The sequence below is a fragment of the Rhizoctonia solani genome, chromosome 16 (assembly GCF_016906535.1).
Source record: "Rhizoctonia solani chromosome 16, complete sequence".
Classification (NCBI taxonomy): domain Eukaryota; kingdom Fungi; phylum Basidiomycota; class Agaricomycetes; order Cantharellales; family Ceratobasidiaceae; genus Rhizoctonia; species Rhizoctonia solani.
In genome coordinates this window covers 499573-523024 of record NC_057385.1, presented here as the reverse complement: position 1 = coordinate 523024, position 23452 = coordinate 499573, and the positions used below count along the sequence as shown (strand labels likewise).

Genomic DNA, 23452 nt, shown 5'->3' with positions numbered 1-23452 from the left:
GCACTCCACACACTGTACAAGGCCTTATAGCCAGTAACTACTTAGATACACGCCCTAAGCATTGTCCTCACTGTACTTAGGTAGCTTGTTGACGCCTTATAGCGTCTAGTCACCGTAGTTAGTTAGTTTGTTGTTGTAGGTAGCTCCCTCACCGCCTTACGCGGTTCATACTTAGTCCTATAGGGCCACAAGCGCCCGCTGCCTTGACGCCCCTTAAGGACGTCTAGGACAGCTAGGAAACCCACCTGCTCTCCATTAACATTGTGATTGTCCTACAAATAGCATTATATTAATGAATGATAACTGTTGTAGACACACTCAATACCAGGGAATTTATTCCCATTTTCTCAAATTTAAACAAAGGCAAACAGACTAGATTCTCAATCACATGACATTGGTGCTTATATCATACCCTAAGTGCCAAGCCACATCCCCTTCTGTGCTTATTCAGCACACATAGTCACCTCCACCTATGATGTCATCATGACACGTCAGTGACATGTATGCATGTGTTAAGAGTTGTGTAAGTACAGGAGTAAGAAAGAATTACTATATACAAAATGTATATGAGAATAACTAAGAACTAGTATTAAGAATCAGAATATATGCACAGAATATATGCACAATATAGGCTAGGTGATCAGGAATAACAACTCCTAACAAATAGTCTAGCAACTATGAAGTGCAGGTGGTTGGTTATGTATAGTACCTTAGACTAATGTTACTTAAGCCTAAGTGACTAAGGGTATGTGTACTTAAGGTCTCTGGGATAGTACCTTAAGTGTTGTGCACCACTGTAAGGTGGGCACACGCTGGTGGAGCGGGCGCTTAAGGCCGTACTACTACAAGCAACAAGGTAATCTACTACTATACTAGGCTATCCTAATACCGCTTAAGGCGGTCTACTTATCTAAGCTACTGCAAAGGGGCCTTAGGCCTGGGAGGTGTGGTAGGTTAAGTAAGGGGTGTGACTACTGATGACTAATGGGGGCCGGCTACTTAGCTGGCTGGGCAACCTCCTCAATGGATATGAGACAAGGTAAAATTGACTTGGTGGTTCCAAGCGATTTCCCTACTGTATATATAGACGGAGGCGCACTATTTACATGGTCTGTGCGCGTGTGAAAAGAAGTACATATAACAAATGAGAAGTGTGCTTTGGGCTGCGCAGAAGCGTGGATTTCTCCTAAGCGCCCTTGGCACGGCATCTTGGCGCGGCATCTCGGCATAATAAGCGCCGAGGTCACGTGACTGAAAAACAACAGATATCGAGTCCGTAAAAAATAGTAAAAATATTAGAAAAAAGAGGCGAATCCAATGGTATATCTTAGGGTTTGTAACATTGCCCCCCCCTTAAAGGCTCTTGGCGGCGTCACGAGCCTTTCTGAGTCTAGCTTGGTTGAAGCGCTTGATCTCTTCCTGACTGTGTTCCAGTAGTTCTTCCGGTTCCCATGAATTGTCTTCCGGACCGTATCCTTTCCATTTTATCAAATAAAACCATTTCCCTTTTTGTTGTTTAGAGTCAATGATTTGTTCAACTTCATACTCTTCTTCCCCTTCTATTGTTTCAGGAGGGGGTCGTTCTGGGAGTGGTTGGCTTGGGGATTCGTGGACTTTGGACAGTAATCCTACATAAGATACGTCATGGATTTTCATGGTTTCAGGGAGTTCCAGGCGGTATGCATGGCTGGAGATTTTCTCGGTGATCTTGAAGGGTCCTAGGCGTTTGGGGTCCAATTTGTTGGAGTTGGAACGTATCTCCACGTTCTTGGCGTCTAGCCAGACTTTTTCTCCGATAGAATATTCCGGGATCACTCCTTTGGTCCCTGCCATTTTTCCTTTGTCATTCTCAGGGTGGATTCCGCTTCTTTCCATTCTTGTGCCAAGGTGTCAGCCACGTGATCGGCTTCTGGTACGTTTGCAGGGACATTAGACGGATTCATTACTGGATTCCTCCCGTATACCAATTCAAATGGGGTTTTCCCGGTGGCGGAGTGCTTAGCGTTGTTATATGCGTATTCTGCTAGTGGCAACCAGGAAGCCCAGTCCAAGTGATCTGCCGCAACGTATGACCTCAGGTAGAACTCAATGAACTGGTTCACCCTTTCTGTTTGACCGTCTGACTCCGGGTGGTAGGCTGATGAGAAGGATGGTCTTACACCAAGGCGTTGGTAGAGTGCCCTTAAGAACTTCCCTGTGAATGTAGTTCCTCTGTCTGATATTGTCTTGACTGGTAGTCCATGTAGTTTCCACACATGAGAGACGAACAATTCCGCTAGACCCTTTGACGTAACCTTCTTGGTGGTTGGGATAAAATGCCCAAATTTGGAAAAGGAGTCGATGACTACCAAGATTGCGTTGTGACCATTAGATTTTGGGAAACCTGTGATGAAGTCATAGGAGATGGTGTGGAACGGGTAGGGGGGAACCTCCAGAGGTTTAAGGGCAATGACCGGGGCGTGGGCTCAACGGTTAGCCTGGCAGGTGGGACAACATTCTACCCACTCTTTGGCGGATGACTTCATGCCTGGCCACCAGTAGTTGCGGCTTAGAAGTTCAAGGGTTCTCTGTTGGCCCGGGTGGCCGGCTAGGGGGGAGTCATGGAATTCCCTGAGTAATTGTTCCTTCAGGATCTCTGAGTCTGGAACCACGAGTTTCCCTTGATACCATAGCAGGTCTTCCTCCCAGTCGTAGTCTCTGTAAGCTTTCCGAATGGAGGGAGGTGCATTGTCTGCGTCCTCTGTTAGAAACTGGATGATGGGTTCCAAGGATGGGTCCTCCCTGAGTCTGGAGCGAATCTCTGTGACAATTTCGATTTCTTCCTCAGAGGTATTGGCAAAGACTTCTGCTGGTAACATGACTTCTGGCTCTGGGGGCGTGTCTACGTAGTCTGATTGTCGTGCACCACTATAAGGTGGGCACACGCTAGTGGGGTCAGGCGCTTAAGGCCGTACTACTACAAGCAAGTTGTAATCTACTTAATAAGGCTATACTACTTCCGCTTACGGCGGACTACTAATACTACTAAGTGTGATGGGGCCTTAGGCCTGGAGGTGTGATGAGTTAAAGGGGTGGTGAGCGTCTGAGAACTACTGGGGGCCGGCTACTTAGCTGGCTGATGAATCCTCCTCAATGAAGATGAGACGAGGTAAAATCGACTTGGTATCTCCAAGCGATTTCCCTGCTGTATATATAGACAAAAGCACACTATCTACATGGTCTGTGCGCGTGAGAGAAAGAAGTATAGAAGACAAATGGGAAGCATGCTGCGGGCTGCGCAGAAGCGTGGATTTCTCCTAAGCGCCCTTGGCACGGCATCTCGGTGCGGCATCTCGGCATAATAAGCGCCGAGGTCACGTGATTGAAAACAAAAGATATGAAGTTCGTAAAAAATACTAAAAATAATAGAAAAATCGTGCGATTCTAATGGTATATTCAAGGAGGTTATAACATTGCCCCCCCCTTAAAGGCTCTTGGCGGTGTCACAAGCCTTTCTGAGTCTAGCTTGGTTGAAGCGCTTGATCTCTTCCTGGCTGTGTTTCAGCAGTTCTTCCGGTTCCCATGAGTTGTCTTCTGGACCGTACCCCTTCCACTTGATCAAGTAAAACCATTTTCCTTGTTGCTGTTTGGAGTTGATGATTTGTTCAACTTCGTACTCCTCTTCCCCTTCTATTGTTTCAGGAGGGGGTCTTTCAGGAAAAGGTTGGCTAGGGGATTCGTGTGCCTTGGACAGTAATCCTACGTAGAACACATCGTGAATTTTCAGGGTTTCCGGGAGCTTTAGGCGGTACGCATGGCTGGAGATTTTTTCTGTGATCTCAAACGGTCCTAGTCTCTTGGGGTCCAGTTTGTTGGAGTTTGTCCTGAGCTCCACGTTTTTTCCATCTAACCAGACTTTATCTCCAATTGAGTATTCCGGTATCACTCCCTTGTTTCCAACCATCCTTTCCTTACTCATTCTCAGAGCTGACTCCGCTTCTTTCCATTCTTGTGCAAGGGTGTCTGCTACATGATTGGCTTCTGGCACATTTGCTGGAATGTTGGACGGGTTCATGACAGGGTTTCGTCCGTAAACCAATTCAAAGGGGGTTTTTCCCGTGGCAGAGTGCTTTGCGTTGTTGTAGGCATACTCCGCTAATGGTAACCAGGAAGCCCAATCCAAGTGGTCTGCCGCAACGTATGATCTCAGGTAAAACTCGATGAACTGGTTTACCCTCTCTGTTTGTCCGTCTGACTCCGGGTGATAGGCTGATGAGAAGGACGGTTTCACTCCAAGGCGTTGGTAGAGTGCCTTTAGGAACTTTCCTGTGAACGTAGTCCCTCTGTCTGAAATTGTTCTGACTGGCAATCCGTGGAGTTTCCACACCTGTGAGATGAATAATTCCGCTAGGCCCTTGGACGTGATTTTCTTGGTAGTTGGAATAAAATGCCCAAATTTAGAAAAGGAGTCAATGACTACCAAGATTGCGTCGTGACCATTCGACTTGGGAAGTCCTGTGATGAAATCATAGGAAATGGTGTGGAATGGATAGGGCGGAACCTCCAGGGGTTTGAGGGCAATGACCGGGGCATGGGCCTGGCAATTGGCCTGACATGTGGGGCAACATTCTACCCATTCTTTGGCGGATGATTTCATGCCTGGCCACCAGTAGTTACGGCTTAGAAGCTCAAGGGTTCTCTGTTGACCTGGGTGGCCGGCTAAAGGGGAGTCATGGAATTCCCTGAGTAATCGTTCCTTCAGGGTCTCTGAGTCTGGAACCACCAATTTTCCTTGGTACCATAGGAGATCTTCCTCCCAATCATAGTCCCAATAGGCTTTCCGAATGGATGGAGGTGCATTGTCCGCATCTTCCATCAGGAACTGAATGATGGGTTCTAGGGATGGGTCCTCTTTCAGCTTATCTTGGATTTCTGTGACAATCTTGAGTTCAGCTTCCGACGTATTGGCAAAAACCTCTGATGGTAGCATGACTTCCGGTTCCTGGGGTGAGTCAATATAGTCTGATCGTCTGGATAGGGCATCCGGTTTTCCTGATTGTTTTCCTGGGCGATAGTGGATCTCAAAATTGAAATCGCTCAGGAAAATACGCCATCGCGCGTGCCTGCGGTTGAATGTCCGTGCCTGCATCCAATATTCCAGATTCCTATGATCCGTGAAGACTTGTACCGGTCTGTCCATTGCTTCTAGGAAAATTCGCCATTCCTCTAATGCCTTAATGATAGCTAGTAGTTCCTTGTTGTGTGTATCGTAGTTAGCTTTGGCGCCTGAGAAGGATTTGGACATGTATGCAATCGGGTGAAGTTGGTTATTGTCACAACTAAGCTTGGACCTATGATACAAGTAGGCTTAAAGTCCGTGGCCCTATCACCAATGGACTATGAAACAAAGAGGGGCGACGAAGGCCCAAGGGGTATGGTATGGGTAGAGGGCAACAAGGCCTGGGTTAAGGGTTTGTAGTAAGGTGCACTTATGGCCAACTAGGGGCCTGGGCAATGGGTAAGGGTAAGCTTAGGATGAATTGACGAAGAGGTCAAGTCTTGCTGTTCTAGCGGCGACTTGACCTAGCTTATATACAAGAGAGGAGCCACATCAAAAACAACATTACAAAACAGTGAGTCATTTACAATTTCACATCATATATCAAATATGTCACGTGATCTTGATGAGTCATAAATATATACCAAAAAAGGAAACTAACTCAGAAAAAAGGTAGAAAATAGTAGAAAATTATGTCATGCCGATTAAGGTCATGACATTACCCCCTCTTCAAGCTCCAACTGCCTCAGGATGTTCCTTATAAAATTCCTCTAAGGCTTCTTGAGTATTCCCCACATTGTCTGTTGGTTCCCATGAGTTGCTTCCTTCGTCATAACCTTTCCACTTGACTAGGTACCAGAGTTTTCTTGATTTCCCCCGTCCTTTCCATTTGCTGTCTATGATTCTTTCTACTTCGTATTCCTCTTCTCCTTCTTCTGTGATAAGGGGTGCAGGTTGAGGAGGATCGCAGCCATGGGGGTCGGGGTGAAATTTGGTTAGGAGATTGATATGGAAAACTGGGTGTATGCGCATTGTGTGAGGTAGTTGTAGTTTGTATGCGTGCAATCCAATTTTCTCAATCACTAGGTAGGGGCCTAACTTTTTATGGCTAAGTTTGATGGACGGCCTATCAGTAGATATGTTCTGATGGCTTAACCAAACTTTATCCCCTACTTGGATTTCTTCTTCCCTGTGCCGTTGGTTGTAGAAATATTTCATTTTTCTTGTGCTAAGGATAATGCTGCTTTGACTTTGTCGTAGCCTTTTTCCAGAAATTCTGCATGTTTGTCTGCATTGGGAACTGTTTCATCTAATTTTTGTCCAATAGTAAATTGTGGGTTCATCCCATAGCATATTTGAAAAGGTGATTTGCCTGTTGATGTTTGTTTCAGATTGTTGAGGGCAAATTCTGCTATGGGTAATAGTGAGACCCAATTGGATTGGCGATGATTTCCAAACATGCGAATAAAAACTTCAACTTCCCGTTGGATCCGCTCCGTTTGACCATCAGTTTGGGGATGGTAAGCTGTGGAAAAAGTAGGTTTGATATCCAATCTTTTATACAAGTGTCTGATAAACTTGGCGTTGAAGTTGGGGCCCCTATGGGATACTGTACTCCTGGGTAGTCCATGCAATTTCCATATGTACAACATAAAGAGGTTGGCTATATCAATAGCAGATGCTGTGGAATGGGTAGGAATAAAATGAACCATTTTAGAGAATCTGTCAATGACTGTGAATATTGCGTCAAATCCTTCAGACGTTGGTAGTCCCACAATCATATCATAAGCTATATCTTCCCAAGGGCGTTCCGGAATTTGTAATGGTTTTAACAAGCCTACAGGTACTTGATTTGTGGATTTGGATCAAATGCAGGTTTCACAATGGCTGACGTAAGAGTTGACAAATTTTTTAGGGATGGCCAATAGTAATTTTGTGAGACAAGTTCTAATGTCCTAGCTTGTCCTGGATGTCCTGCAGCCAATGCGTCATGCCTAGATTCCACAATGAGGTTCCTGATGGTGTCATCCTTTGGTACAAAGATTTTCCTTTGATGCCATAGTAACCCCTCCTTCAATTCCCAATCTGTGACTTTTTCCTTGTTCTGAAGCTTGTGCAAGATCTCTTTAAGACGTTTGTCCTCATAAATTGCTTTGCCGATTAGATCATTAATTTCCTGATCCGGAGTGATGGATGAAATAAAAAGTTCCGGCTTCAGGAGAACCTGGTTCTCTACCCCCCCTTCAAGGGGTACTAGATCATAGCGTTGTGAGAGGATGTCCGCCTTTTTATTCTGTGCCCCAGGTCTGTAGATGATTTGGAAATTATAGTCAACTAAGAAGTTTGCCCATCTGATTTGCCGTTTATTCAGGGATTGAGACGTGGAAAAGTATTCCAAGTTCTTGTGATCCGTTAGAACTTGAACTGGTAATTCTGATCCTTCCAACAAATGGCGCCATTCTTTAAATGCCCTAATGACTGCTAGCAATTCTTTGTCGAAAATATCGTAGTTCTTTTTGGCAGGTGACAGAGATTTTGATAGATATGCTACAGGGGCCAGTTTCCCTTCAGGATTGCGCTGAGATAATATGGCTCCTGTTGCGTAGTCGGATGCATCGCATTCCACATAGAATTGTTTTGTAGTGTTGGGCTGTAAAAGCAAAGGTGCTGACGTAAGACATTTTTTTAGATCATCAAAGGATTGTTGTTCCGCCTGTTCCCATTTCCAAGTACTATCTTTTTTGAGCAGGTTGTACAGAGGTCGTGCCATATTACCAAAGTTGGGAATAAATTGTCTGTAAAAATTTACAAATCCTAAGAATTCTTGAATATTCTTGACATTCTTAGGTGTTGACCAATTCATAGCGTCTGTAACTTTAGACTGATCCACTTCTATGCCAAATTTGGATATAATAAACCCTAAGTAATTGATTTTCTTGACGTGGAAATGGCATTTCTCAATATTACAGAAGAGGTCGTTGTCCTGTAGTCTTTTGAGCACTTCTTGTACATGGGCTTCATGATCCTTTTCATTTAGAGAGAAAACTAGAATGTCGTCTAAGTAAATGATGACATAAACATCTAAAAGATCCTGGAATATTTCGTTCATCATGTCCTGAAAAGCCGCCGGCGCATTTGTTAATCCAAAAGGCATAACCAAGTATTCAAATAGTCCGTATTTTGTTTTGAAGGCTGTTTTCCATTCATCGCCTTCTTTGATCCGGACTAAATTATATCCTGCCTTGAGATCAAATTTGCTAAAGATTTTAGCACCCTGTAATTTCTCGATGAGATTCTGTGGCAAGGGCAGGGGATAGACGTTTTTCTTGGTCATACTGTTCAGACGCCAATAATCTACACACATGCGTAGTTTCCCGTTTTTCTTTTTGACGAATAATATGGGAGACGCCATAGGGGATTTAGACGGGCGGATTAGACCGGCTTTGAGTTGTTTATCAATGGTTTCTTTCAGTTCCGCATCTTCCCTGGGGCCTAGACTATATATCGGACCATGCCAAGGTTTTGCGTCAGGGAGTAACTCAATAGCAATATCGTAAGGACGGTGGGGTGGCAATTTTGATGATTCTTCCTCAGAGAAGACCTTGGAAAATTCTTGATAAGGTAGTGGTATTTCTTCTACTGTCTTGAGTTCTAAGACAGCAGGTACAGGTAGACAATTATTGGAACAATATAACAAGTTGAAAACAAGCGTATGTTTTTCCCATGATATTTGGGGATTGTGCTTTTTCAACCACGACATCCCTAAGACTAATTGATGGTTGCCAATATTGGAAATATGGCATTCTAATTCTTTGATGTGGTTGCCAATGGTACATTTAAACCAAGTAAAATGAGTGATTTGGCCAGAATCAATTTCTTGGCCATCAATAACGCGTAGTTTCTTGGGAATTGGATGTGTATAGGTTGGAAGTCGATGGTTTTCTGCTAAAAGAGGGTGGATGAAGCAAGAAGTTGCCCCAGAATTGATCATGGCTTTTCCTTGAAAAGGTTTAGCCGAAAAACTTGATTTTTGGGATTTGGGAGTCTCACACGGATTTGCAGTAAACAACGCATATATTTGAGATGAATTACATAAAGAAAGAATTTCTAGGTCGCTGTTTACATGATGCAAATCCGCTAGCATACAGCCAAGTGCCTTACTCCTTAATCGGCCTTGGCTTTCCCTTTTCCCGACTCTTCCTCATCAGAGACAACCTCAATTCGATTTTCTTCCTTGGGCCTTTCCCAAGACCATTCAACATTGGCCACATGTCCAGACATGGGTTTGGAGGGACAATTGCGCGCAAAATGACCTTTTCCGCCGCATACATGGCATGTAAGATTTGCAAAGCCTCTTCCATCCAGGTCCATAGGACCTGGGCCCTTGGAATTTGAAGCCAGGACAGGGGTGGGAGCAATAATTGGTTTAACAGGGGCAGCGGCGGCAGGGCGTTTGTCTTTTTTAAGGGAGGGGAATGGGATCATAGTATCTTTTGATTCTCCATTCCACCTAACATTTGGCATGTTGCCAGAGGTGGTGCAAACGATTGAAGTGATAGCGCCTTTCTTGGCGCAACGAGTGGTTGGGTCAATCATATAAACATTATCCCCCACATTGAGGCGCGCACGAGTGGAAGTGGGGTTGGAAGTGGAAGTGGGGACAGCAGTAGGAGCGGTACGGGCAGTGGAGACAGAGGGATTGGATAGGCGCGTAGATTCGATATGATTAGCGATTTCCTCTGCCTTGTCATAGACTTGTTGGGCTGTAGCACAACGCCATTGAAACATAGTTGACAGCATAATATCTTTGATTTCGTTTTTAAGGCCGTCATAGTACTTATCGCGCAGTGTTTCGTCACTATAACCCAAGGACACAGAATATTGTTGGAATTCCCGAGTGTATTCCTGGACCAAAGCCTTCTGCCGCAAGTTATTCCATTTTTGGCGATACTTCTCGTCACAATTAGTGTCCACATAATGCTTAGTGAATTCAGCCCAAAATGTATCAATGTCTTCCAATAAGGGGACTGCTTCTCCCCTGAACACTTTCCTTTCCTTGTATGGGCGTACCCAATCTTCTGCTGCTCCCTCAAAATACAATGTTACCCACAAAATTTTTTCTTCATGGGAACGGTTTGCACCCTTTGCCCTTATATAAGCTTGGCAAGCAATGATAAAATTGAGGGCGTCTTCTTTCTTGCCACTAAACTTGTTTGGCTTGGCAAATTTCAAATCGGAATTAGAAGACGTAGATGGGGGATTGATAGTGGTGGCAGTGCCAGAAGGTGGGGGCGGTGGAGGTGGAGCTGTAGAGCGAGAGGAAGATTGATGAAGAAGCTGATCTTGCACAGCCTGAATGGATGCTGCTGCCCCTTGAATTTGGTTTGAATAAAAAATATGTTGATTACGTGATTGATTGCGGTGTTCCTCAAGTTCTGCCCTTAGTAACGCTATTTGATCATGTTGCGCTTCATAAGCGCCTTGTAGTTGTGAAAACTCCTTTTTTAGAACAATCATATTTTGGGCAACCATGTTTAATAGTTCACAATCAGACATATGGTCAAAAGACATGGGGGAATATACATGTGGCGGCACAGCCGCAGGAGCAGGAGTATGAGTTCAAGAAGATGGGGCAGACCACCCCGATTGGGAAGAAGACAAATTAGTCTCTCCCATTGCGCCCAAGCCAGGTATTGTCATATGAGACTGCAAAAAACTCATATTCCTCGTAATAGTGGATACGCCCTTTTCCGTCTTGGGTGATATCCTGAATGGAGCAATGAAAATTGTCCAACTCAATTTCTTTTTCTACCAATAGCCTATCTTTTTCCTCTATAAGGCGTTCTTGCTCTTCAATAGTTAAAGCAAGATCGCGATTATGTGATTCAAGGTTTGCAATTAAATTCTTGTGCTCTTGTGCCTCTGTTTTGTATATGGTATTGAGGTGTTCAGCAAAGGATTGATGACTTTTTAAGATTGCAATATTTTGGACGAGGCCAGGTTCCTCGATTCGGGCTATATGTTCCTCAAGGTTTTCAATTTGACCTGATAGGATGTGGTTGATGTCAAGGAGGGTTTTTTCAAGGTAAAGATATCAAGTGACAACGGAGTATGGCCAAAAAATGGCAAAAAGGACAAGATCTAGGAAGTCAAACACTAGGATGCGTTCCCAATATAAATTGGTACTCGGTCAGATAGTCAATTAACGGGTTTATAGTTCTAATTACTAACTGTTTGCTTCACCACTAGCGTTAGACAATCCTTGTACTAAAATCAACAGCTGTGTGCGAGCGTGATATCAGTCAGGTTTTTTGTAAGCGGAGGTTTGGCTGACTAACAGCGTATGACTAAAGGTGCGGACACCCTGGTATGCGGACAATTGCTAGCAAGGGGCTATCCCGCGGTCTTACTGCTACTCGTATTCCTGTCTTTGATTATTACACAGGGGCTACGATGCGATAGCTATTCAGACGTTGGTGCTTATCCAAGCGTAGGTCTCGTTTGTTGACAAGAGTACGAGTGACAAGACTTGACCTAGTGTCACGACTAAGCTCAGACCTATGATACAAGTAGGCTTAAAGTCCGTGGCCCTATCACCAATGGACTATGAAACAAAGAGGGGCAACAAAGGCCCAAGGGGTATGGTATGGGTAGAGGGCAACGAGGCCTGGGTTAAGGGTTTGTAGTAAGGTGCACTTATGGCCAACTAGGGGCCTGGGCAATGGGTAAGGGTAAGCTTAGGATGAATTGACAAAGAGGTCAAGTCTTGCTGTTCTAGCGGCGACTTGACCTAGCTTATATACAAGAGAGGAGCCACATCAAAAACAACATTACAAAACAGTGAGTCATTTACAATTTCACATCATATATCAAATATGTCACGTGATCTTGATGAGTCATAAATATATACCAAAAAAGGAAACTAACTCAGAAAAAAGGTAGAAAATAGTAGAAAATTATGTCATGCCAATTAAGGTCATGACAGTTATCCTCCCCTCATTGACTCAGTATGGCTCCCATAGCTACTCCTGATGCGTCTGTCTCTAGGTAGTAGGGCAGATCTGGGTTGGAATGGATGAGGACGGGCGATTGGGTAACAAGGGACTTCAGTTCCTGGAACGCTACTTCCTCCAGGTTACCCCATGACCATGGGGTTTCCTTTCTGGTGAGATTATGCAGGGGGCGTGCCACGGAGCTAAAGTTGGGAATGAATCGGCGGAGGTAGTTGACAAATCCTAGGAATGCCTGGACCTGTTTGACTGTCTTGGGAGTGGGCCATGTAGTGACGGCCTTGATCTTTTTCTGGTCCATGGAGAAGCCGGCTGGAGATATGACAATGCCCAAGTAATCCACTGTAGTGACGTGGAAATGACATTTTGACAGTTTGCAGAACAACTGGTTCTTCATTAGTCTAGACAGAACTTCTCTGACATGGAGCGGGTGTTCTTCCGGCTTTTCTGAGAAGATGAGAATGTTGTCTAAGTAAATTACTACTGTTACGTCGATCAGGTCCCTGAACAGGTCATTCATAAAGTGTTGAAATGCGGCGGGAGCGTTTGTGAGACCAAAAGGCATGACCAGATATTCAAATAACCCATATTTGGTGCGGAAAGCCGTTTTCCATTTGTCACCTTCCTTGATTTGGACGTTATTGTAGCCCCAGCGGAGATCCAGTTTAGTGAACAACTTTGCATGCCTAAGTTTGGCCATGAGATCATCTTGCCGCGGTAAGGGATAAACGTTTTTATGAGTTACGTCATTTAGCTTCCGATAGTCCACCACAAGTCTCAAAGAACCATCTGCCTTTTTAACAAACATGACAGGGGCCCCTGCTGAGGAAGTGCTGGGGCGGATTGTGCCCGTTGCTAATTCCTCATCAATATGTACTTTCAGCGCCTTGGATTCTGCATCAGTCATGCCGTAGATGGGTCCAGGAGAGAGTTTGGCGTTGGGAATTAGGCCAATGGCAATATCATATTCCCTGTGCGGGGGAAGGACCTTAAATTCCTCTTCTCCAAACACTTTGGCAAATTCATGGTATTCCGTAGGTAGATCTGCAAGTGGGTCAGGATCTGCTTCTTCTTCCGAGGCTATCTGGACTTGGTCTGGGAAGGTGACGGTGCCTAGATTCCAGTCTATGAGGGGTGACTCCTGAGTGAGCCATGTCATGCCAAGTATGGCGGGTGTGGTCCCAATGGGGCAGACTAGGAAAGGGATGGAATGTGTATGGCCATTGGCCAAAACCGTGAGATGAACTTGGTGCCAAATGCAACCAGTCTGAGAGATTGTACCATCTAGCATTCTCACAACTTGTGGATTTTCGAGTTGGGTTTTTGGGATTTTTAATTTTTCCACAATTGATGGGGAGATAAAATTCGATGTGGCTCCGGAGTCTATGAGTGTCTTGAGGGGTTCTGCCGGGGAATTTTGGACATATAGATTGATAAATAAGAGAGGTTTTTTATTCGAGTCTAGAGCGAGAGATACAAATTCAAAACTATCTAGATTGTCCAATTTTGGAGTCGGGGGCTTGGCAGCAGTCCTCGACCTCATTCTTTTCCCGATTCATCCTCAGCCACCTTGGCTACCTCTTTAATCGTGGCTTTCCAGCCATTTGGGCACTGCTTGATTCCGTGGCCCTTCTGACCGCATTTGACGCATAGCCCTGATGCGCAGCGGCGGTCCCTTTCTTCCGGGGTGACATAGTTGGGATCCTCGGATAGGCGGACCCTAGTGGTGGTAGTGGAAGTGGCCACGGTGGCCGGGGACTTGGCGGGCGCCTTCTTGGGGCGGTTCTCCTCGTTTTTGCGGCGGATGTTGTCAATTTTTATTGAGGCCGCAAAGATTGCCTCGAGTTCATCGGGGACACTATCCTTGGTTGATAGCAGTTCCTTGACTTTCCAGTGGAGGCCTTGCGTGAACTGCGCAATGTAGGCCTCCTTGTTCCAGTCTAATTCCGCCATGAGATTGCGGAACTCCGTGACATACTCGGAGGTGGTGGTGGTTTGGGAGAGTGCCGCAATTTTCCTGGCAGCAGCCCTTTTGGCATCTGGGTCAGCAAACGCCTCCTTGAATTTGCCCGTTAGGGCCTGGATGGTGGTAGGAGGGTTCCCTTTGCCCTTGATGATTGCCCCAATAATGGGGAGCGCCCAGTCTGCGGCTTTATCGGTCATGTGGTAAAGGATCCACACAACCATCTGCTCCTCCTTGTCAAATTGGTCCCGGTGGAGGGCTACCCAGAGCATCATTCTATCTAGCCATTGGGTGGCCTTGCGGCCCCTAGTGTCTCCCTTATATGGTTCAGGGAGGTCCATCTTGGGTCTCTTTACGCTGGACCCGGCATCAAAGGGGGTAAGGGACCCAAGGTGCCTTCTAGGCGTTCCTTGAGGCTCCTTTTTGGGCTGCCTTGGTTCTTCCTCTTCCTCTGAGTCGAACCCGGTTCCTCTTGAGGGCCGGAAGGGGGCCTTGAGCCCAGGCCTAACCGTGCCTGGAGTGTGGGCTTCTCCTCCCGAGTGGGTGGGAGGAGTGACAGGCCCAGTCAATGGGCCAGGCTTGGCTTGGGCTGCTCCTTGGTCTTTATCCCCAAGGAGGTCTGCGGTCTCCTTGCATATGGCCCTGAGCTCAATAATTTGTTGGCTCTGGGCTCGGATTTGGTCCTGTAGGGACCCAACAGTGGCTGTGAGGGCTGTGATAGCCTCAAGGAGAGCCAAAGGGGACGGTTCTGGTTCCATCCTTGGCAAGTCTTGCAAAGTGGGTGATGCGCTGCAAGAGGCCGGTTGGGAATTGGTTGGAATGGAACGTTGAGAGGAGCGGCTAGTAGGACGGGAGTATGGGTGGGAGACGCCAGAGCGTGTGGATGGAATAATTGGAAACGGCATGGGGGGATGGGTGCCTGATACAGGACTTATGAGCGGTTTTTGTGTAGTGTGTGGGCGCTAAACCTTTGCGTCAAGCACCTAGCGTTGAATAGTCCCTTCAACAAATCAACAGATCTGGCGATTGTGATATGAGCGGGTTTCCTACAAGCGGGTGTTTCAGCTGACTAAGGTTGCTAACTACTGTGTTCCGGCGAAACACGTGGTACACGGGGGATCAGAACTCGTCTGCCTTGTAGCAATTTGGTACTACGTGGGGGTGGGGGATTTTTGATTATTATATCCCGCAAAGTAGCCCCAATCACGTGATTTCCCTCGTGCTAGTACAGGGAGTCTTCTCCTTGTTGATCAAGCCTACAACAAGTCAATTTTACAATGTTGTGCACCACTATAAGGTGGGCACACGCTAGTGGGGTTGGGCGCTTAAGGCCGTACTACTACAAGCAAGTTGTATGTAATCTACTTAATAAGGCTATACTACTTCCGCTTACGGCGGACTACTAATACTACTAAGTGCAATGGGGCCTTAGGCCTGGAGGTGTGATGAGTTAAAGGGGTGGTGAGCGTCTGAGAACTACTGGGGGCCAGCTACTTAGCTGGCTGACTAATCCTCCTCAATGAATATGAGACAAGGTAAAATTGACTTGGTATCTCCAAGCAATTTCCCTGCTGTATATATAGACAAAAGCACACTATCTACATGGTCTGTGCGCGTGAGAGAAAGAAGTATAGAAGACAAATGGGAAGCATGCTGCGGGCTGCGCAGAAGCGTGGATTTCTCCTAAGCGCCCTTGGCACGGCATCTCGGTGCGGCATCTCGGCATAATAAGCGCCGAGGTCACGTGATTGAAAAACAAAAGATATGAAGTTCGTAAAAAATACTAAAAATAATAGAAAAATCGTGCGATTCTAATGGTATATTCAAGGAGGTTATAACACTGATCTTCTGGACAACGCGTCCGGTTTCCCTGATTGCTTTCCTGGGCGATAGTGGATTTCAAAGTTGAAATCGCTCAAGAATACACGCCATTGGGCATGCCTGCGGTTGAATGTCCGTGCCTGCATCCAATACTCCAGATTCCTATGATCCGTGAAGACTTGTACTGGCTTGTCCGTTGCTTCCAAGAATATTCTCCATTCCTCTAGTGCTTTAATGATAGCCAGGAGCTCTTTATCGTGGGTGTCGTAATTAGCTTCCGCTCCTGAGAATGACTTGGACATGTAAGCGATGGGGTGTAATCGGTTGTCTGGTCCTCGTTGGCTGAGTATCGCCCCCATTGCTACCCCTGATGCATCTGTTTCCAGGTAATAAGGTAGCGCTGGGTTGGAATGGATTAGGACTGGGGATTGCGTGACCAATGCTTTTAATTCTCTGAACGCGGCTTCCTCTGAGGTTTCCCATGACCAAGGGGTCTCCTTCTTTGTAAGATTGTGAAGAGGGCGTGCTACCGAACTGAAGTTGGGGATGAAGCGCCTAAGGTAGTTAACAAACCCTAGGAAGGCTTGGACCTGCTTGACTGTTTTGGGCTGGGGCCAGGTTGTGACGGCCTCAATCTTCTTTTGATCCATTGAGAAGCCTGCAGGAGATATGACAATACCCAGGTAATCAACCGTGGTGACGTGGAAGTGGCACTTCGATAATTTGCAGAACAGTTGATTTCTCATTAACCTTGACAGGACTTCCCTCACATGGGCTGGGTGTTCCTTGGGGTCTTCGGAGAAGATCAGTATATCATCTAAGTAAATGACCACGGTGACGTCAATGAGGTCCCTAAACAAGTCATTCATGAAGTGCTGAAATGCTGCCGGGGCGTTTGTAAGACCAAAGGGCATGACCAAGTACTCAAATAACCCATATTTGGTGCGGAAGGCGGTCTTCCATTCATCACCTTCCTTGATCCGGACGTTATTATAACCCCAACGTAAGTCTAGCTTGGTGAATAGTTTAGCGTTCCTGAGTTTGGCCATGAGATCGTCTTGTCTTGGTAGGGGGTAAACATTTTTATGGGTTACGTCATTGAGCTTTTGGTAATCCACAACCAGCCTGAGGGATCCATCTGCCTTTTTTACAAACATGACCGGGGCGCCTGCCAAGGAGGTACTAGGGCGGATCTTGCCTGTTGCCAGCTCCTTGTCGATGTGTTGCTTCAGCGCTTTGGATTCTGCATTGGTCATTCCGTAAATAGGTCCGGGGGAAAGCTTAGCATTGGGCAGGAGATCAATGGCTATATCATATTCCCGATGTGGGGGAAGCACCTTGAATTCTTCTTCACCAAAGACTTTAGCAAACTTGTGGTATTGCTTTGGGAGGTCTGACAAGGGGTTAGAGTCTGCTTCCTCTTCAGATGCAATGTGAGCCTGATTGGGGAATGTGACTGTCCCTTGATGCCAATCAATGAGTGGGGATTCTGTAGTGAGCCATGTCATGCCTAGTATAGCCGGGGTGTTGCCAATGGGGCAAACAAGGAAGGGAATGGAGTGGGTATGGCCATTGGCCGAGACCGCAAGGTGAACCTGGTGCCAAATGCGACCAGTCTGTGAAATAGTACCATCTAACATTCTCACTACTTGTGGATTTTCAAGTAGGGTTTTTGGGATTTTTAATTTTTCCACTATGCTTGGGGAAATAAAGTTGGAGGTTGCTCCGGAGTCTATAAGGGTTTTCAGGGGTTCTGCCAAGTATTTGTTCAGGTGTAAATCGATATAGAGGAGTGGTTTTTTATTGGAGTCTAAAGAAGCCACAGATACAAATTTGATACAAGATACATCAGATACATCTATTTTTGGGCTCAAGGTTTTGGCAGCTTTCCTTGGCCCTACTCTTTTCCCAACTCGTCCTCCGCAACCTTGGCAACCTCCTTGATTGTGGCTTTCCAGCCATTGGGGCATTGTTTAATTCCATGCCCTTTTTGGCCGCACTTGACACAAAGGCCAGACGCGCGGCGGCGGTCCCTTTCCTCCGGGGTAACGTAATTGGGGTCTTCCGATAGGCGGACCCGTTGTGTGGTGGTAGTGGAAGTAGTGGCCACGGTGGCCGGGGACTTGGCGGGGAGCTTCTTGGGACGGTTTTCCTCATTTTCGCAGCGGATATTGTCAATCTTAATTGCCGCGGCAAAGATGGCTTCGAGGTTGTCCGGGATGCTATCCTTGGTAGACAGCAGTTCCTTGACCTTCCAGTGAAGGCCGCGCGTGAATTGGGCGATATACGCTTCCTTGTTCCAATCAAGTTCCGCCATGAGATTGCGGAATTTGGTGACATACTTGGCCGTGGTTGTGGTCTGAGTTAGCGCGGCGATCTTCCTGGCGGCTGCCCTCTTGGCATTGGGATCCGCAAAGGCTTCCTTGAATTTGGCCGTCAAGGCTGATATGGTGGTGGGAGGATTTCCCTCGCCCTTGATGATTGTCCCAATGATGGGAAGTGCCCAGTTGGCAGCTTTGTCAGTCATGTGGTATAGGATCCACACAACCATCTGTTCCTCCTTGTCAAATTGATCACAATGGAGGGCTACCCAGAGCATCATCCTATCCAGCCATTGAGTGGCTTTTTGACCCCTGACTTCTCCCTTGTAAGGATCTGGGAGGTCCATCTTGGGGCGCTTCACGCTGGATCCTGTGTCAAATGGGGTGAGGGAGCTGAGGCTCCTAGGCGTGCCGCAAGGCTCCTTTTTGGGGCGTCTGGGCTCCTCTTCTTCCTCTGAATCAAACCCTGTTCCTCTTGATGGCCTGAAAGGGGCCTTAAGCCCAGGCCTAACCGTGCCTGGAGTGTGGGTTTCCCCCCCTGTGTGGGTTGGAGGGGTAACAGGCCCAGTCGATGGGCCAGGCTTGGCTTGGACTTGGGGTCCTCCTTGGTCCTTGTCGCCAAGTAAGTCGGCGGTCTCCTTGCATATGGCCTTGAGCTCAATGAGCTGTTGGCCTTGGTTACGGATTTGGTCCTGTAGGGACCCGACTGTGGCTGTGAGGGCTGTGACAGCCTTGAGGAGAGCGCTAATGGTCGGCTCCGGTTCCATTCTTGGCAGGTCTTGCAAAGAGGGAGATGGGCTGCAAGTGGGTGGTTGGGAATGGGATGGAACTGAGCGGCGGCTGGAGCGGCTGGAAGGACAGGAGTAGGGGTGAGGGACGCCAGAGCGTGTGGATGGAATATTGAAAACGGCGTGGGGGAGATGGTGCCTATATCAGGACTTATGGGCGGTTTTTGTGTAGTGTGTGGGCGCTAAACCTTTGCGTCAAGCACCTAGCGTTGGATAGTCCCTACAACAAATCAACAGATCTGGCGATCATGATATGAGCAGGTTTTCTACAAGCGGGTGTTTCAGCTGACTAAGGTCACTAACTACTGTGTTCCGGCGAAACACGTGGTATGCGGGGGATTAGGACTTGTCTGCCTTGTAGCAATTTGGTACTACGTGGGGGTGGGGGATTTTTGATTATTATATCCCGCAAGGTGGCCCCAATCACGTGATTTCCCTCGTGCTAGTACAGGGAGCCTTCTCCTTGTTGATCAAGCCTACAGGAAGTTGATTTTACAATGTCGTGCACCACTGTAAGGTGGGCACACGCTGGTGGAGCGGGCGCTTAAGGCCGTACTACTACAAGCAACAAGGTAATCTACTACTATACTAGGCTATCCTAATACCGCTTAAGGCGGTCTACTTATCTAAGCTACTGCAAAGGGGCCTTAGGCCTGGGAGGTGTGGTAGGTTAAGTAAGGGGTGTGACTACTGATGACTAATGGGGGCCGGCTACTTAGCTGGCTGGGCAACCTCCTCAATGGATATGAGACAAGGTAAAATTGACTTGGTGGTTCCAAGCGATTTCCCTACTGTATATATAGACGGAGGCGCACTATTTACATGGTCTGTGCGCGTGTGAAAAGAAGTACATATAACAAATGAGAAGTGTGCTTCAGGCTGCGCAGAAGCGTGGATTTCTCCTAAGCGCCCTTGGCACGGCATCTTGGCGCGGCATCTCGGCATAATAAGCGCCAAGGTCACGTGACTGAAAAACAACAGATATTGAGTCCGTAAAAAATAGTAAAAATATTAGAAAAAAGAGGCGAATCCAACGGTATATCTTAGGGTTTGTAACATTAAGTAAGAGGGTTACCTGACTAATGTACAGGATTTATAGGATTTGCCTAATAAGAATAGGACTTATATATGCTTAAGTAAGACTTAAGACTTATGGGGTTTACCTAAAATATATCTAGGATTTAAGAGATATTGTAGATAAAGCTATCTACAATATGAGGGGTATGGTGGATTGAAACACTATCACTCAATCACAACAATCCTCACAGTATTGTTGCACTATACTCAATGTTGAACTCAACAACTGTGACAGTCAAGGGGCACAGGGTTGCAGTAAGTACACTAATAGGTTACCCTGTGTCTGTTGGGACTGGCCTATGGTCTTAGTGCGCCAAATAACCTCCTATGCTATTTACAGTGAGTCAATCACTAAAGTAAATGCGCAGATAAGCTGTTAAAGGCTTGTGTGTATATGTCAATATATAAGAGTGGATAAATGGATACATTAGAAGCGTCTTCACAGGGTCCTTTTATACCCTGAGAAGGCGCACAAACAAGTATATACATGATTGATACCAAGAGGGGGTACAGGAGGTATATGTGGCAACTGAAACACTTGAGGGAGCCAATACTTTGGTACATGGTAAACTGTTGTGCACCACTGTAAGGTGGGCACACGCTGGTGGAGTTGGGCGCTTAAGGCCATACTACTACAAGCAATACGTATGTAATCTAACTAACAAGGCTGAACTACTTCCGCTTAGGGCGGATTACTACTACTAACTAATGCAAGGGGGCCTTAGGCCTGGAGGTGTGGTGGGTTAAGGGGTGGTAAGCGTCTGAGTACTACTGGGGGCCTGCTACTTAGCTGGCTGACTAATCCTCCTCAATGAATATGAGACAAGGTAAAATCAACTTGGTGATTCCAAGCAATTTCCCTGCTGTATATATAGACAAAGCGCACTATCTACATGGTCTGTGCGCGTGAGAGAAGGAAGTACAGAGGACAAATGAGAAGCATGCTGCGTGCTGCGCAGAAGTGTGGATTTCTCCTAGGCGCCCTTGGCACGGCATCTTGGCGTGGCATCTCGGCATATAAGCGCCAAGATCACGTGATTGAAAAACAAAAGATATTGAGTCCGTAAAAAATAGTAAAAATAATAGAAAATTTGTCCAATTCTAATGGTAAAAATAAGGAGTTTGTAACATAAACAAACAACAGATCCTAATATTTGCCCCAAGGCAATGTTTGCCCCAAGGCATTATTTACCTGTGTGGGTCCTTAGATGTCCCAAGGCTAAGTGTTTCATCCTTGGAGTAAACAGTCCCAAAGGTAGGATACCTCTGCATTGGGTACTTACAGTAAATGGGGCATAACTCAGCCAAATGTTGTCCGTTTTGGGAGTTTGACCCAGCATTCTGGAGCGCACAAACATGCGCACCTAAGCGCAAGCGATTCGGCAGTGTGGGATGCCCGGGTGATGGAGAAAAGGCGCATTTAGTGCGTTGGCGCTTAAGGGCTGATTTAAGCGCCGGAGCACTTGTCTATGCAACAGGGGGGACCCTGAATATTTCTGTGTGTAGCCACAAGATAGAATCTTGAATAATAAATACTACAAACAAGAGAAATATTACTTGTTACTGTTTATCTACTCCGCTGAATTTATATATTTAAATGAGTGAGAAAACAGCATATATGCAAAAGGCATTGCATATTAAGGGTATTCCTGAGCTTTGTAGGTTTTGTAAAGGTCACTATTTGTCCTAGACGTCCGTTAGGGCGTCAAGGGGGATGGCGCTTGTGGCCGCGGTGTACAATGAGAAAGTTGCTTAAGGCAACAACAAACCTATTTACGACAACAAGCAGCTATCCTACGACAACAAGACCGCTTAAGGCGGTGACAAGCTATCTAAGTACAACAACAAAGCCGCTTAAGGCGGTGTGGACTATCTAAGTAGCAGAACTAAGTAGTTACTGGGCTGTAGGGCCCTTGTACACTGAGTGGAATGCAACAAGAGGTAATCAACCTGGGTGTTACCATGGTTGGTTGGCCTCCTTATATATTACAAGGGTGAACTAATTACAAATACAATATATGCAATACTATAACCAATAAGAACCCCAATCTGCAGTCAGCCTTACTCATGCATACGTGTCACTGACGTGTCATAGTGATGTCATCAGGTGGAGGTGGCTACGTATGCTGAGGTAAGCGCAGATGGGGACGTGGCTTGGCGCTTAGCGTATGATATAAGCGCCGTAGTCACGTGATCAAAAAAGTCGTCCGTTTGCCTTTGTTTAAATTCGAGAAAATGGGAATAAATTCCCTGGTATTGATTGTGTCTACAACACTATTGGATAGAGGGACCTTGAAAACCTTAGTTTGCATCTTTATCTCATTTATTTACTGTGAGATTACTAGTGTAATTAATAAAATAAGTACAGATTAAAGAAGAAATGTCATATCCATAACAATAATAATATATTATTCAGACCTTGCCCACGGACTCCCTTAACATTGGTCCGCAGCTAGGGGGGCAGGGGGAGTGCAACATCCCCCAGCAATATATATTATTCATATATCACTGTGCATCACATATACTATATATATCTTTGACAGTGGATATATATGGTAATAACCTTTCCAGATATGGGTTATGATATTGAAAACAAGCTGCTTACCTATACCCAGTATATATATACATATATGTGTATATGTATTGCCTATAGGGGATGTGGGGATGACTAATGCCCCTACATCAATGATGCATCATACATATGAAGAATGAAGGTCAACCCCTTGGTACTTGGATTACCTTAAATGGTAACTCTCCTTCCAAAACAGGAAATACCTAGGTCAAGAAGGTATTGACTGAGGAGTTACCAAATAAGGAAGTCCACCTTCCCTTTTGGGAAGATTACAAATCAACCATGACAAATCCAAGCATGCTTAGTCATCACTGATTATGTAATTGATGATTATGTAATCAATGCTGACAAGGATGAATTAGTCATGAATTTGATTTGACACAGCCACATCACATGACCATATATGCTATTTCAAATCATGTCCCATTTGTCATGGTAATGCCACTGTCATGTGATTGTGGCTGTGCAGGTGACCGGCTATCCTGGGCTGGATTGGGGAATAGGATTACCATAAAAGGAAATTTGGATGAGTCATATTGGAGTGTGGCTGTGCACACCATGTGGATGACTCATCCTTCTAGAAGGTTCTGGAGCTTCTTTTCTTCCAACTTCTTCCAAATATAGTATCTCCTCCACTGGAACTTCTTCTCACCGGTTCTTTTACTGCTTTCTGATTGGCTAATCAAAGAAGACCCTGATGCTTCTTTGACTCATACTGCTTCTTGAGGCTGTGCTGCAATTTGAAATATGTATATAGACCCAAGTGAAGCCCAGGTATATAAAGGGGTGGGGACAGCTGCTTAAAAACCAGCTTGTTTTTCTCCCCTGTCTTTGAACCCAAAAACTTAGATAGGTCCAGGGA

At 46.0% G+C, this 23452-nt stretch overlaps 9 protein-coding genes across 9 annotated transcripts; all 9 read right to left on the bottom strand.

The window, feature by feature from the left end:
* Positions 1–1353: 1353 nt before the first annotated feature.
* Positions 1354–2858, bottom strand: RhiXN_01380 (Retrotransposable element Tf2 protein; the record flags this gene model as incomplete). Its single annotated transcript, XM_043321199.1, has 3 exons — positions 1354–1876; positions 1936–2464; positions 2495–2858. The coding sequence occupies 3 exons, from the start codon at positions 2856–2858 to the stop codon at positions 1354–1356; spliced, it is 1416 nt and encodes a 471-aa protein (XP_043187022.1).
* Positions 2859–3463: 605 nt separating this feature from the next.
* RhiXN_01379 (Retrotransposable element Tf2 protein) lies at positions 3464–5284 on the bottom strand (the record flags this gene model as incomplete). The annotated part of the gene is made up of 1 exon (XM_043321198.1): positions 3464–5284. The coding sequence occupies one exon, from the start codon at positions 5282–5284 to the stop codon at positions 3464–3466; it is 1821 nt and encodes a 606-aa protein (XP_043187021.1).
* A 483-nt stretch (positions 5285–5767) lies between these two features.
* RhiXN_01378 (Retrotransposable element Tf2 protein) lies at positions 5768–6070 on the bottom strand (the record flags this gene model as incomplete). The annotated part of the gene is made up of 1 exon (XM_043321197.1): positions 5768–6070. One exon carries the CDS (start codon positions 6068–6070, stop codon positions 5768–5770), a length of 303 nt encoding a protein of 100 aa, XP_043187020.1.
* Positions 6071–6252: 182 nt separating this feature from the next.
* On the bottom strand, positions 6253–6819 carry RhiXN_01377 (Transposon Tf2-1 polyprotein; the record flags this gene model as incomplete). The annotated part of the gene is made up of 1 exon (XM_043321196.1): positions 6253–6819. One exon carries the CDS (start codon positions 6817–6819, stop codon positions 6253–6255), a length of 567 nt encoding a protein of 188 aa, XP_043187019.1.
* A 56-nt stretch (positions 6820–6875) lies between these two features.
* Positions 6876–8798, bottom strand: RhiXN_01376 (Retrotransposable element Tf2 protein; the record flags this gene model as incomplete). Its single annotated transcript, XM_043321195.1, has 1 exon — positions 6876–8798. The coding sequence occupies one exon, from the start codon at positions 8796–8798 to the stop codon at positions 6876–6878; it is 1923 nt and encodes a 640-aa protein (XP_043187018.1).
* A 404-nt stretch (positions 8799–9202) lies between these two features.
* On the bottom strand, positions 9203–10609 carry RhiXN_01375 (Retrotransposon gag protein; the record flags this gene model as incomplete). Its single annotated transcript, XM_043321194.1, has 1 exon — positions 9203–10609. One exon carries the CDS (start codon positions 10607–10609, stop codon positions 9203–9205), a length of 1407 nt encoding a protein of 468 aa, XP_043187017.1.
* A 1425-nt stretch (positions 10610–12034) lies between these two features.
* On the bottom strand, positions 12035–14916 carry RhiXN_01374 (Retrotransposable element Tf2 protein; the record flags this gene model as incomplete). Its single annotated transcript, XM_043321193.1, has 2 exons — positions 12035–13567; positions 13618–14916. The coding sequence occupies 2 exons, from the start codon at positions 14914–14916 to the stop codon at positions 12035–12037; spliced, it is 2832 nt and encodes a 943-aa protein (XP_043187016.1).
* Positions 14917–15843: 927 nt separating this feature from the next.
* Positions 15844–17472, bottom strand: RhiXN_01373 (Retrotransposable element Tf2 protein; the record flags this gene model as incomplete). Its single annotated transcript, XM_043321192.1, has 1 exon — positions 15844–17472. The coding sequence occupies one exon, from the start codon at positions 17470–17472 to the stop codon at positions 15844–15846; it is 1629 nt and encodes a 542-aa protein (XP_043187015.1).
* Positions 17473–17729: 257 nt separating this feature from the next.
* Positions 17730–18920, bottom strand: RhiXN_01372 (Transposon Tf2-7 polyprotein; the record flags this gene model as incomplete). Its single annotated transcript, XM_043321191.1, has 1 exon — positions 17730–18920. The coding sequence occupies one exon, from the start codon at positions 18918–18920 to the stop codon at positions 17730–17732; it is 1191 nt and encodes a 396-aa protein (XP_043187014.1).
* Positions 18921–23452: the final 4532 nt, after the last annotated feature.